The sequence below is a fragment of the Nerophis lumbriciformis genome, linkage group LG39 (assembly GCF_033978685.3).
Source record: "Nerophis lumbriciformis linkage group LG39, RoL_Nlum_v2.1, whole genome shotgun sequence".
Classification (NCBI taxonomy): domain Eukaryota; kingdom Metazoa; phylum Chordata; class Actinopteri; order Syngnathiformes; family Syngnathidae; genus Nerophis; species Nerophis lumbriciformis.
In genome coordinates, this window is record NC_084586.2 from 22,722,902 (window position 1) to 22,738,259 (window position 15,358).

At 36.8% G+C, this 15,358-nt stretch overlaps 1 protein-coding gene across 2 annotated transcripts in view; it reads right to left on the minus strand.

Annotated features, from left to right (window-relative positions):
* twnk (twinkle mtDNA helicase) overlaps window positions 1-15,358 on the minus strand; it is a 52,121-nt gene that overhangs the window by 14,012 nt on the left and 22,751 nt on the right. For both annotated transcript variants that reach the window (XM_072912699.1, XM_061932004.2), the window contains exons 3-5: window positions 6,120-6,822; window positions 3,339-3,579; window positions 3,164-3,271 (exon numbers count right to left, since the gene is read on the minus strand). In XM_072912699.1, the coding sequence (XP_072768800.1) occupies window positions 3,164-3,271; window positions 3,339-3,579; window positions 6,120-6,822 (1,052 nt within the window). The remainder of the gene's footprint in view (window positions 1-3,163; window positions 3,272-3,338; window positions 3,580-6,119; window positions 6,823-15,358) is intronic.

Below are 15,358 nucleotides of genomic sequence, written 5' to 3' on the forward strand. Positions count from 1 at the left end.
CATGAAGCGTTTCGACACATTGCAAAACTGTATTGATACTGTGTCGATACTGTGTGACTAAATACTGACATCTGCTGGACATTAAAAATCCCTACAGGCAACCTATGGACCGACTCAACTGACACTGATTTGATGCCCTAGTACAGGGGTCACCAACCTTTTTGAAACCAAAAACTACTTCTTGGGTACTGATTAATGCGAAGGGCTACCAGTTTGATACACACTTAAATAAATAAATATATTGTCATTTGTAAGTTACACGTAAGTGTGATTTAAACAAGAATAGCTAAATAAATAAATGTATATATATAAAAAAATGGGTATTTCTGTCTGTCATTCAGTCGTACATTTTTTTTTCCTTTTACGGAAGGTTTTTTGTAGAGAATAAATGATGAAAAAAAACACTTAATTGAACGGTTTAAAAGAGGAGAAAACACGAAAAAAATAAAAATAAAATTTTGAAACATAGTTTATCTTCAATTTCGACTCTTTAAAATTCAAAATTCAACCGACAAAAAGAAGAGAAAAACTAGCTAATTTGAATCTTTTTGAAAAAATTAAAATTATAATTTATGGAACATCATTAGTAATTTTTCCTGATTAAGATACATTTTAGAATTTTGATGACATGTTTTAAATTGGTTCAAATCCAATCTGCACTTTGTTAGAATATTTAACAAATTGGACCAAGCTATATTTCTAACAAAGACAAATCAGTATTTCTTCTAGATTTTCCAGAACAAAAATTTTAAAAGAAATTCAAAATACTTTGAAATAAGATTTAAATTTGATTCTACAGATTTTCTAGATTTGCCAGAATAATTGTTTTGAATTTTAATCATAGTAAGTTTGAAGAAATATTTCACAAATATTCTTCGTCGAAAAAACAGAAGCTAAAATATTTATTATTCTTTACAATAAAAAAATATAAATTTACTTGAACATTGATTTAAATTGTCAGGAAAGAAAAGGAAGAAATTTAAAAGGTAAAAAGGTATATTTGTTTAAAAATCCTAAAATCATTTTTAAGGTTGTATTTTTTCTCTAAAATTGTATTTCTAAAAGTAATAAGAAGCAAAGTAAAAAATAAATGAATGTATTTAAACAAGTGAAGACCCATCCATCCATCCATTTTCTACCGCTTATTCCAAGTGAAGACCAAGTCTTTAAAATATTTTCTTGGATTTTCAAATTCTATTTGAGTTTTGTCTCTTTTAGAATTAAAATGTCGAGCAAAGCGAGACCAGCTTGCTAGTAAATAAATAAAAATTAAAAAATAGAGGCAGCTCACTGGTAAGTGCTGCTCTTTGAGCTATTTTTAGAACAGGCCAGCGGGCGACTGATCTGGTCCTTACGGGCTACCTGGTGACCGCGGGCACCGCGTTGGTGACCCCTGCCCTAGTATATACAATAATATAAATATTTCATTTAGGATTATTTCATATCTTCATTTAAATAAAAATATATTTGTATCTTTTTTAGATACAGTCAATAAATAATGTGAACATGTATCATAACATGGAAATCTAAGAGAACGTGTTGTGGATGATTGTGGACTGGGAATTGTTTTAATTTGATTTTTTTACACATTTTTATTTAAAAAAAAAAAGAAAGTTTTTCCGACGTATTACATTTTAGACGCTTTCTCTTAGTTATTATTTCTCCGGCTGTAGAAAAGAGCCGCTCACAAGGCACAGAGGAGGCGACACAGTTGGCGTATCGGTCACGTGACCAAAACAGCTCATGATCGGTCACGTGACTTTCTAAAAGCGGTACGCGCACCGACACAGGGTTTCGCTCTATGAGCTCGACGCATGCGCCGATGCATCGGTGTTGCCGGACCCATCACTAGTTGTAACCCTGATCCGGGCTCTCCTGGCAGTGTGTGGGGGTCTGCAGAACCCACTAGAGTGCAGAGGTGGGTAGTAACGTGCTACATTTACTCTGTTACATCTACTTGAGTAACTTTTGGGATAAATTGTACTTCTAAGAGTAGTTTTAATGCAACATACTTTTACTTGAGTATATTTATAGAGAAGAAACGCTACTTTTACTCCGCTACTTTTATCTACATTCAGCTCGCTACTAATTTTTATCGATCTGTTAATGCACGCTTTGTTTGTTTTGGTCTGTCAGACAGACCTTCATAGTGCCTGCGTTTCAACAAATACAGTCACTGGTGACGTTCACTCCGTTCCACCAATCAGATGCAGTCACTGGTGACGTTGGACCAATCAAACAGAGCCAGGTGGTCACATGACCTGACTTAAACAAGTGTAAAAACTTATTGGGGTGTTACCATTTAGTGGTCAATTGTACGAAATATGTACTGTACTGTGCAATCTACTAATAAAAGTTTCAATCAATCAATCAAAAGTGTGAAGGAAAAAATACCCTTTTATTTCAACCGTACATCCCGTCAAAAGCCTAAAGACTGACTGCACAGTTCCTGTCTTCACAATAAAAGTGCCGCTCCATCGCGCCTGCGCTTTCAAAACAAGAGTCTCCGAAAGCCAGCGCAAACAAGCTAGCAAGCTACGGAGTTTGCCGCCAATGTATTTCTTGTAAAGTGTGTGAAAACGAATATGGAAGCTGGACAAATAAGATGCCAAAAACCAACCACTTTCATGTGGTATTAGACAGAAAGGAGGAACTTTTTTCTCCTCCATTTGAAAACGTGGACGCTATCATCACTACTGTCTGATTACAATCAATGCAAGTCATCAGAATCAGGTAATACACCAACTTATATTCTTGTCTTCATGAAAGAAAGGAATCTATATGTGTTAAACATGCATGTATATTCATTAAAACACCTTTAACATGTAAACAAAAACGGCAAAATAAATAAATATAAATTATATACTGTATATATATATATATATATATATATATATATATATATATATACATATATGATATGTGTGTGTATGTTACTCATCAGTTACTCAGTACTTGAGTAGTTTTTTCACAACATACTTTTTACTTTTACTCAAGTAAATATTTGGGTGACTACTCCTTACTTTTACTTGAGTAATAAATCTCTAAAGTAACAGTACTCTTACTTGAGTACAATTTCTGGCTACTCTACCCACCTCTGCTAGAGGGCAACCTCCACAGTAATCAAAGACATATGAAGATAATAACGGTAGTTTGAACTTACTTGTCAATGGAGAGGTTCTCCTGTCCCATCATGAACTGCAGGTTGTCGATGACCACGTGGTTGATATCGTAGAGGTAGACGGCGTGCTGCATGGTGTCCAGCACGGACCTGCAGACAGTTTGGGGACAAGGGTCAGCGCGCCGCCAGGTCGCCCGCGGCAGGCGGCGTGACCCACTTGATGTTCTGCTGGCCGTGGAAGGTCATGAAGTAGAGCGGCAGCTCCTCAAACTTGTCCGCCCAGAAGTCGTACTGCTCCAGGTTCTCCTCCAGCCGCTGCAGGGCGAACTGGGTCAGCATGATCTTGGCCAGGCGCACGTTGTTGATCTCGAAGCTGCCCCACAGCGTGTTGACGCCCTGCATGCACAGGTCCAGAGCCAGCTCGCTGATGAAGGTGGTCTTCCCGCTACCTGTCGGACCTGCAAAAGCACGCGGCGTCGCCTTCTATTAGATCCTTCTTTATGTGCAATGTCATGATCGTTGCGTCATTTTGTCACAAAGATGACCACAAAAAACAGCAAGGAAACTAAAATCGACATTATTTATCATAACAAAGTTTGTGACACCTTTTATTTGTGACCACATTAGACCAGGTCCACAACAAAAAAACACTCTCCTCAAATCTGGGCCAGATTAATCCCACACACCCAAAAGGTTAATAAAAACAGAGTTTGTGAGTCGTGAGACTTTTTTTCTATTTGTGAAAAATGCATTAAAGTTAAAGTTAAAGTAGCAATGATTGTCACACACACACTAAGTGTGGTGAAATTTGTCCTCTGCATTTGACCCATCCCCTTGTTCACCCCCTGAGAGGTGAGGGGAGCAGTGGGCAGCAGTGGTGCCGCGCCCTGGAATCATTTTTGGTGATTTAACCCCCAATTCCAACCCTAACGGCCAATTTTAACCATTTTTCCACTGAAAAATGAAAGCATGCAGGGGCCATTTTGATATTTGTCATTTTCAAAAGCAAAACAATTTATAGATTTTTTTTAACCTTTTGGGCTCTCCTTAAGTTTGGTCCCAGGGACCCGGAAGGGTCTCAGTCACAAATGTTTTTTAAATAATTATATTCATACTCATAAACATATCATTTTTTCTTACTATTAAACGCTTAAATCTCTAAATCAACCTCAGGTCGATCTGTCGATATAAAGTTTTAATGTTTTTTTTTTTAAAAAGAAAAAACACTGTTTCAATGGAATAAGACACAAGATATGCAATATTTCTCCCAAAACAATTATTAGCATTCAGACAGGTTAAAATGTTGCTAAAACCATCACTTTTCTATCAGTCACAGTGACTTTTCAAAACAAAAATATTACAGCAAAAATCATATGGGTTGATTGACATGTTTATTCTGTAAGCTAACTTCAATAGTTTGAAATTATTTTGACAGTTAATGCCAGTTATCCTGTCAACCTTTCACAAGACTTCAATTTGTTCATTGAAAGTATAAACACTTTTTACAGTAAACAAATGGTAAAACAGTACTAAACAATTCCATTAAAAAAAAAATTGGTGTCATTATTAACTTTCTGTCCAAGCTTGTATAATCTACTGCCTTGTTCAATTGTAACAAATATTCTGTGCCTAAAATTCACATTTCTATCACAATTATCATACTGTAAACATGGTAAGCTAACTTCATTAAAATTAGTAGTCCTGTCAATAGCATGGAATTACAATTCAAATGTAGTTTTTTTGTAACCCTTTCAAAAGAATTCAAAATATGAAAAATTTATGAAAATTAATTGAAGCCATCAGACACTTGAAAAGTGGCACATCACATCTCTAATGTAATCATTTGAACTTTTCAACAGAAATAGCACTGCAAAAATATTAAGGACATACTTCTGTATTTTGGTAGTTATGCTGTCAACATTTAACAAGATTTCTTCAACTTGGACTTGAAAGCATAAATAGTATAAACACTTTTAACAGTATAACAGTACTAAACAATTCCAATAGATAACATTGGTGTCATTACCTTTTTGTGGCTAAAATCCGAAAAACGTTGAAAGTTTTCCACTTGTATCGCTAGCAACGGCATTAGACTTGTGTTTTTTTGTCCCAACGTGGTCTTTTACATCACTAATTCCTCCGTGTCCGATCGAAAAATCTTGTCTGCACAAGGTGCAATTCGCGTAGTTTTCACCCTTTTTGGAACGGATAATTATTCCCGGATAGGCTTTTGAATATTCTTCACGGAATGACTGCAGTTTTCTTTTCTGTTTAAGACTCGTTGGCGATTTTTCTCCGGCTGATTCCATGATCGTTCGCTCGTTTGGAAACAATGGCAACAGGTGCCTCGTGCTTGGCAGCGGTGCTATAAATAGCCTCGCGCATTTTTAAAAAATATATTTTTTTAATTAATGAAAAAACGTATTTTTTATCACTGCAACCGTAACCCGGAATAGGTTGATGAAAACCGTACTAATTATGGGAAAACCGGAGTAGTTGGCAGGTATGTGTTTACACTATTTTCTGACACTTTATTATTACATATACCTTATTCTTGCACCTTCATTTTAAGAGCTCATTTTGATATGACTATTTTGTTTACCTTGTTTGAGTGTTTTCCATGCTTTCCTTTCCTTTTGCCTTGATAACTGAGGAGATTATAATCAGGTTATATTTGAAAAAATATATATATTTTCACATTTTATGTATTTTATTCCTGCTCCTTATTTTCCATAGGTCATAAAAAATGATCAATAATTATTGATACCGACCGATATAAAACACTTATAGCATGATACAGTTTTCAGCCCTGTTTCAAGTCACATTTCCTTCTTACGCCAGCAGATGATTTAGCATATTTTGAGAAGTATATCTGAGATGTTTGCAAATAATGATCATTTGAATTGACAAAAGCAAAGTGGATTTGAGATATTTCAGTTTTTGCATAATATTGCTTCAAGATGCGATGAAGAAACATCGTTAGTAGTGTCAAGGTCACCTGTGAACACAGTCAGCTCCCCCTTGCGGTGACCCTTCAGGATCCTGTTGAGGTCGGGAAAGCGGGCCCACTTGACGCCGGCCACCTGCTCCGTGTTGACCAGCTCGCCGTACACGTCGTCTCGCAGCTGCTTGAAGGACACGATGGACTTGTGCGCCGCCGGGATTGAGGCCTTGATGATGCCGCTCAGGTTCTTGCCCTGGGCCAGCGCCTCGCCGGGGCAGGGGCGGTACTCGCCCGGCCGCACCAGCGAGCAGCGCCTCAGGCCCAGCTTGCGCGAGAAGATCTTGGAGGCCTCCCAGGAGCGCATGTCGCCGCCCAGCCACAGCGTCACGCGCTTGAACTGCTCCAGGTAGGGCAGCAGGGCGGGCGGAAGGCAGCTGGCGCCGCGCGGTAGAGCCACGCTGGCCAGGCCCGTGGCTTGGCTCACCGCCAGCGCGTCCAGTTCGCCTCCGGTCAGGACCACGTCGGAGTCCATGCGGCCCACCAGCGGGAGGCCGAACAGGTTGTTGTAGGAGCTCCACTTTGGAACCGTGGCCTCGTTGTAGCTCACTTTGTCGCCGCCCGCACTTTGAGCGGAGAGCAGCTTCACGCCCTTCAAGGAGGAGTCGGGTCCACCAAACCAGGGGAAGACCAGACTCTTGGTGGGCTTAAAGAGCCGCACGCCGAACTTCTTCAGCGTGGCGTTGGAGATCTTTGTGATCTGCGACAGAACAGGACAAGTTAGTTAAGTAAAAGTTCAGTTAAAGTAGCAATGATTGTCACACACACACTATCCATCCATCCATATTATTTTATGTCAGGCAAATAACTTCATTTGTATTTATCATTTTATTATTCTATGTCAGGTAAATAACTTCTTTATTTGTATTTAATCTTTTATTATTTTATGTCAGGTAAATAACTTTGTTATGTGCATATATTATTTTATGTCAGGTACGGTGAATAACTTCTTTATTTGTATTTAATCTTTTATTATTTTATGTCAGGTAAATAACTTCTTTATTTGTATTTAATCTTTTATTATTTTATGTCAGGTAAATAACTTTGTTATGTGTATATATTATTTTATGTCAGGTACGGTGAATAACTTCTTTATTTGTATTTAATCTTTTATTATTTTATGTCAGGTAAATAACTTCTTTATTTGTATTTAACTTATTTAATTGTATTTAATTATTATTTTATGTCAGGCAAATAACTTCATTTGTATTTATCATTTTATTATTCTATGTCAGGTAAATAACTTTGTTATTTGTATTTATTATTTTATGTCAGGTAAATAACTTATTTTTTTGTATTTAATCTTTTATTATTTTAGGTCAGGTAAATAACTTCTTTATTTGTATTTAATCTTTTATTATTTTATGTCAGGTAAATAACTTCTTTATTTGTATTTAACTTATTTAATTGTATTTAATTATTATTTTATGTCAGGCAAATAACTTCATTTGTATTTATCATTTTATTATTCTATGTCAGGTAAATAACTTTGTTATTTGTATTTATTATTTTATGTCAGGTAAATAACTTATTTTTTTGTATTTAATCTTTTATTATTTTATGTCAGGTAAATAACTTTATTATGTGTATATATTATTTTATGTCAGGTACGGTGAATAACTTCTTTATTTGTATTTAATCTTTTATTATTTTATGTCAGGTAAATAACTTCTTTATTTGTATTTAACTTATTTAATTGTATTTAATTATTATTTTATGTCAGGCAAATAACTTCATTTGTATTTATCATTTTATTATTCTATGTCAGGTAAATAACTTCATTTGTATTTATCATTTTATTATTCTATGTCAGGTAAATAACTTCTTTATTTGTATTTAATCTTTTATTATTTTATGTCAGGTAAATAACTTTGTTATGTGCATATATTATTTTATGTCAGGTACGGTGAATAACTTCTTTATTTGTATTTAATCTTTTATTATTTTATGTCAGGTAAATAACTTCTTTATTTGTATTTAATCTTTTATTATTTTATGTCAGGTAAATAACTTTGTTATGTGTATATATTATTTTATGTCAGGTACGGTGAATAACTTCTTTATTTGTATTTAATCTTTTATTATTTTATGTCAGGTAAATAACTTCTTTATTTGTATTTAACTTATTTAATTGTATTTAATTATTATTTTATGTCAGGCAAATAACTTCATTTGTATTTATCATTTTATTATTCTATGTCAGGTAAATAACTTTGTTATTTGTATTTATTATTTTATGTCAGGTAAATAACTTATTTTTTTGTATTTAATCTTTTATTATTTTAGGTCAGGTAAATAACTTCTTTATTTGTATTTAATCTTTTATTATTTTATGTCAGGTAAATAACTTCTTTATTTGTATTTAACTTATTTAATTGTATTTAATTATTATTTTATGTCAGGCAAATAACTTCATTTGTATTTATCATTTTATTATTCTATGTCAGGTAAATAACTTTGTTATTTGTATTTATTATTTTATGTCAGGTAAATAACTTATTTTTTTGTATTTAATCTTTTATTATTTTATGTCAGGTAAATAACTTTATTATGTGTATATATTATTTTATGTCAGGTACGGTGAATAACTTCTTTATTTGTATTTAATCTTTTATTATTTTATGTCAGGTAAATAACTTCTTTATTTGTATTTAACTTATTTAATTGTATTTAATTATTATTTTATGTCAGGCAAATAACTTCATTTGTATTTATCATTTTATTATTCTATGTCAGGTAAATAACTTCATTTGTATTTATCATTTTATTATTCTATGTCAGGTAAATAACTTCGTTATTTGTATTTATTATTTTATGTCAGGTAAATAACTTATTTTTTTGTATTTAATCTTTTATTATTTTATGTCTGGTAAATAACTTCTTTATTTGTCCATCCATCCATCCATTTTCTACCGCTTATTCCCTTCGGGGGAAGCCTATCTCAGCTACAATCGGGCGGAAGGCGGGGTACACCCTGGACAAGTCGCTACCTCATCGCAGGGCCAACACAGATAGACACACACTAGGTGTGGTGAAATTTGTCCTCTGCATATGACCCATTCCCTTGATCACCCCCTGGGAGGTGAGGGGAGCAGTGAGCAGCAGCAGTGCCGCGCCCGGGAATAATTTTTGGTGATTTAACCCCCAATTCCAATCCATGATGCTGAGTGCCAAGCAGGGAGGTAATGGCTCCCATTTTTATAGTCTTTGGTATGACTCAGCCGGGGTTTGAACTCACAACCTACCCATCTCAGGGCGGACACTCTAACCCAGGGGTCACCAACCTTTTTGAAACCAAGAGCTACTTCTTGGGTACTGATTAATGCGAAGGGCTACCAGTTTCCATCCATCCATTTTCTATCGCTTATTCCTTTTGGGGTCGCGCTGGAGCCTATCTCATTTACAATCGGGCGGAAGGCGGAGTACACCCTGGACAAGTCTCCACCTCATCGCAGGGGCTACCAGTTTGATACACTCTTAAATAAATTGCCAGAAATAGCCAATTTGCTCAATTTACCTTTAACTCTATGTTATTATTAATAATTAATTATATTTATCTTTGTGGAAACACTGATCATCTTCATGATTTCTCACAATAAATATGTATAGAAACGGATAAATATCAATATGCAACACTTTATTTGTATATTTTCTCTAAGTGCACATTTTTCAAATGATGACTTCTAAGACAGTCTTGTGAAATCACAATATCCCATTTGAACTAGCTAGCCACTAACATTTTTTAACAAATCATGAACGACTTTGCACCATGTTTGTACAAATAATAACTCATGTCAAATACAAAAGTGTTGAAATAAATCATGTCACACTTTCAACTGGACACCAAATCTGTTATCTGTTTCTTTGTCAGTTAGTGAAGACCAAGTCTTTCAAATATTTTCTTGGATTTTCAAATTCTATTTTGAGTTTTGTCGAGCAAAGCGAGACCAGCTTGCTAGTAAATAAATACAATTTTAAAAATAGAGGCAGCTCACTGGTAAGTGCTGCTATTTGAGCTATTTTTAGAACAGGCCAGCGGGCTACTCATCTGGTCCTTACAGGTTGGTGACCCCTGCTCTAACCACTCCAACGCCCTCGTCGCAAATCCCATAGGGGTGATGAATGGATGGTCAGCGCCTGAGAGCTGCAGCCTACCATCATGACCTCGCACTCCCTTCCCTCTGTTGCTAGATCTAAATGATAAATGGGTTATACTTGTATAGCGCTTTTCTACCTTCAAGGTACTCAAAGCGCTTTGACAGTATTTCCACATTTACCCATTCACACACACATTCACACACTGATGGCGGGAGCTGCCATGCAAGGCGCTAACCAGCAGCCATCAGGAGCAAGGGGTGAAGTGTCTTGCCCAAGGACACAACGGACGTGACTCGGATGGTAGAAGGTGGGGATTGAACCCCAGTAACCAGCAACCCTGGCACGGCCACTCTACCAACTTCGCCACGCCGGGACGTATTTTTCTGCAGAACTGTTTGCATCGTCACTTTATTAAAGGTGATTGATCTTAATAATTTAGTAAAAATCTGTAAAATTACGATATTTTTTCGCAAAACGTTTCATGAAAATTTCTGTAAATATAATGTTTTTGATCATTATTTGGTTTACAATGTTTTACTTTAATTTTATGGTTTTTGTTTGGCAGCCGTAGCTGCCAGTAGATGACCGTTTTTTTTACAGATTTTTTTTTTTTACAGTGTAAAGGTCAAAGCATTGTGCATCAGTGTTATCGGTCACTGGTAAAGGTTCTGTGTTACCTGGAATGCAGCAACAGAAAAGTGCAAATAAATGTGCTCAATTTAAGTACAAAACTGCAACCAAGTAAATAAAAACTGTTCTGACAGTGTTGGTCAAAACTTGCAAGAGAATAAATTGTGATTACTGAATTGGATTATACCGGACTGATTCAGTGTCCTGTAACATGTATCGTCCTGAGAACCAGCGTCCTCAGCCGTGGACATTTCTGTTTTCCATAACAGGGCTATTTGGCAGGACAAACGTCCACTGCAGAGGACACTGGTTCATTGGACAATATGGATTATAAAGTAAATATGTTTTCTTTAAAATGTCTTATTTGGTTTGCTTCCTATGGAGGCCTGTTTCCGCCACTGGAAAAAAAAAAAATACCCCCACGTTAGGTCGAAAGAAAGTCCAAATTATGAGATCTTAAGTCATAACTATAAAATGAAAAAGTCTAAATTATGCGATAAGAAAGTCGAAATTATGAGATAAACTGTCATAATTAATTTTAAAAATTGGTATTTATGAGATTTAAAAAAAAGCTTATTTTAACTGATAAAATAGCTATGACTAAGATGTACGTTGTAATATGTATATGTGCTTTGCTATGGAGGTTTTTCCCACCCCAGACTGGGCCCCTTTAGGAGCCCAGTCTAGATTGTATTTTTTGACTCATCCTTCCCCAGCATTTTACCTTTTTCCCATCTTTTACAGGGCACCTTGTGGCGACCCATCAGCGTTCCTGTTCTGTAACCCTGTACACTGTTTGTTTGTCTCATCTTGAACGGTAGTGATGGGTCCGGCAACACCGATGCATCGGCGCATGCGTCGAGCTCATAGAGCAAAACCCTGTGTCGGTGCGCGTACCGCTTTTAGAAAGTCACGTGACCGATCATGAGCTGTTTTGGTCACGTGACCGATACGCCAACTGTGTCGCACTGACGCCTCCTCTGTGCCCTGTGAGCGGCTCTTTTCTACAGCCGGAGAAATAATAACTAAGAAGAGAAATCGTCTAAAATGTAATACGTCGGAAAAACTTTTTTTTTTTTTTTTATAAAAATGTGTAAAAAAATAAAATTAAAAAAATTCCCAGTCCACAATCATCCACAACACGTTCTCTTAGATTTCCATGTTATGATACATGTTCACATTATTTATTGACTGTATCTAAAAAAGATACAAATATATTTTTATTTAAATGAAGATATGAAATAATCCTAAATGAAATATTTATATTATTGTATATACTAGGGCAGGGGTCACCAACGCGGTGCCCGCGGTCACCAGGTAGCCCGTAAGGACCAGATCAGTCGCCCGCTGGCCTGTTCTAAAAATAGCTCAAAGAGCAGCACTTACCAGTGAGCTGCCTCTATTTTTTAAATTGTATTTATTTACTAGCAAGCATTTTTAATTCTAAAAGAGACAAAACTCAAATAGAATTTGAAAATCCAAGAAAATATTTGAAAGACTTGGTCTTCACTTGGAATAAGCGGTAGAAAATGGATGGATGGATGGATCTTCACTTGTTTAAATACATTCATTTATTTTTTACTTTGCTTCTTATTACTTTTAGAAATACAATTTTAGAGAAAAAATACAACCTTAAAAATGATTTTAGGATTTTTAAACAAATATACCTTTTTACCTTTTAAATTTCTTCCTCTTCTTTCCTGACAATTTAAATCAATGTTCAAGTAAAATTTTTTATTGTAAAGAATAATAAATATTTTAGCTTCTGGTTTTTCGACGAAGAATATTTGTGAAATATTTCTTCAAACTTACTATGATTAAAATTCAAAAAAATTATTCTGGCAAATCTAGAAAATCTGTAGAATCAAATTTAAATCTTATTTCAAAGTATTTTGAATTTCTTTTCAAATGTTTGTTCTGGAAAATCTAGAAGAAATACTGATTTGTCTTTGTTAGAAATATAGCTTGGTCCAATTTGTTAAATATTCTAACAAAGTGCAGATTGGATTTTAACCAATTTAAAACATGTCATCAAAATTCTAAAATGTATCTTAATCAGGAAAAATTACTAATGATGTTCCATAAATTATCATTTTAATTTTTTCAAAAAGATTCAAATGAGCTAGTTTTTCTCTTCTTTTTGTCGGTTGAATTTTGAATTTTAAAGAGTCGAAATTGAAGATAAACTATGTTTCAAAATTGTATTTTAATTTTTTTCGTGTTTTCTCCTCTTTTAAACCGTTCAATTAAGTGTTTTTTTCATCATTTATTCTCTACAAAAAACCTTCCGTAAAAGGAAAAAAAAATGTACGACGGAATGACAGACAGAAATACCCATTTTTTTATATATATAAATGTATTTATTTAGCTATTCTTGTTTAAATCACACTTACGTGTAACTTACAAATGACAATATATTTATTTATTTAAGTGTGTATCAAACTGGTAGCCCTTCGCATTAATCAGTACCCAAGAAGTAGTTTTTGCTTTCAAAAAGGTTGGTGACCCCTGTACTAGGGCATCAAATCAGTGTCAGTTGAGTCGGTCCATAGGTTGCCTGTAGGGATTTTTAATGTCCAGCAGATGTCAGTATTTAGTGACACAGTATCGACACAGTATCAATACAGTTTTGCAATGTGTCGAAACGCTTCATGACGCCTCATCAACCCATCACTATTGAACGGGTTTGTGCTGAAAACAAAGTTTTATTGTACTTGTGCAATGACAATAAAGACCTACCTACCTACCTACCTACCACTAGGCCACTGAGTACCATATTTTTCAGACTATAAGTCGCTCCGGAGTATAAGTCGCACCAGCCGAAAATGCATAATAAAAAGGAAAAAAACATATATAAGTTGCACTGGAGTATAAGTCGCATTTTTTGGGGAAATTTTTCGCCAGTCCCTTAAAAGTTTCTCGCTTACTCCAAACTTTCTTTCTGCTGCTCGATTGTCGTTTTCTGCTGCATATTTTACTACTTCCAGCTTGTAACTTGCAGTATATAAATGATAAATGGGTTATACTTGTATAGCGCTTTTCTACCTTCAAGGTACTCAAAGCGCTTTGACACTACTTCCACATTTACCCATTCACACACACATTCACACACTGATGGAGGGAGCTGCCATGCAAGGCGCTAACCAGCAGCCATCAGGAGCAAGGGTGAAGTGTCTTGCTCAGGACACAACTGACATGACGAGGTTGGTACTAGGTGGGGATTGAACCAGGGACCCTCGGGTTGCGCACGGCCATTCTTCCACTGCGCCACGCCGTCCCATATATGATTTCCTTTTCGGTGCCATTTTTGCTCAGCCCTTCTCAGTTTTTATAAGTTACCGCCAATGTTGTAATGGTCAATTTTCATCGGTACGGAAGAAGTAGCAGGTAGCATCTTTTTTTCCACAACGCACTTCTGCCATGACCCGCCCGCGCCAAATTTTTATTGGTTGACGTGTGTGTGTGTGTGTGTGTGACGATTGCTGATATACGCCTAGTCTCTTACGTGAATGAGATAAATAATATTATTTTATATTTTACGGTAATCTGTACTGTGTTAATAATTTCACACATAAATCGCTCCAGAGTATAAATCGCACCCCCGGCCAAACTATGAAAAAAAACTGCCACTTATAATCTGAAAAATACAGTAGGTGTTAGAGATGCGCGGTTTGTGGACACAAGCGCGGAGTCCGCGGATTATCCGCGGTTCGGGCGGTTGAAATAAAAAAAAATTAGATTTTATCCGCGGGTCGGGTCGGGCGGTTGAAATAAAAAAAAAATTAGATTTTAAATAGATTCAGGCGGGTGGCAGTTAAACCAATTGGTAAATATATATACATAGTTAAATGTTGTTACCCACATACGAAAAACGAGCAGGCACCTGCAGCATATGCCACAACAGAAGAAGAAAAAAAAAAGAGATGGACACTTTTACGGAGCGGAGAAGGGACGCCTCGCCGGGGTCCGGGACCGAGGCCCCTTCCCCCGAGAGGGCCCCACCGGGAGCCGTAGCTGAGGTGATCCGCGAGAAGGGCCCGACGCACGTCCAGGGTCACCACCGCGCCCACCGCACCGACACCCGCCTCGTCCGCCTTCGCCGCAGCCGGCGTCACGCGCAGCAGGTAAGCAGCTTACCTGCCCGCCACCCCCGTGGCCGGGGGCTCGTAACAGGGGTCACTCCGCGCGCTCCGCCCGCGCAGCTTACGTGCCCGCCACCCCTGTTGCCGGGGGCGCGTAACAGGGGTCACTCCGCGCGCAGTGCGCTCACGAAAGGGGTGGGGCTCACCCTGGTTGATATAGACAGCAGGACGGTGGCCATGGAAGTCGGAACCCGCTAAGGAGTGTGTAACAACCCACCTGCCGAATCAACTAGCCTTGAAAATGGATGGTGCTGGAGCGTCTGGCCCATACCCGGCCGTCGCCGGCAGCGAGACGCGCTTGGAGGTGCGCTCAGCGCGGCTCCCATATAATTGCGCACTGGTGTGCGTCTGGGTCGTGACAGCGTG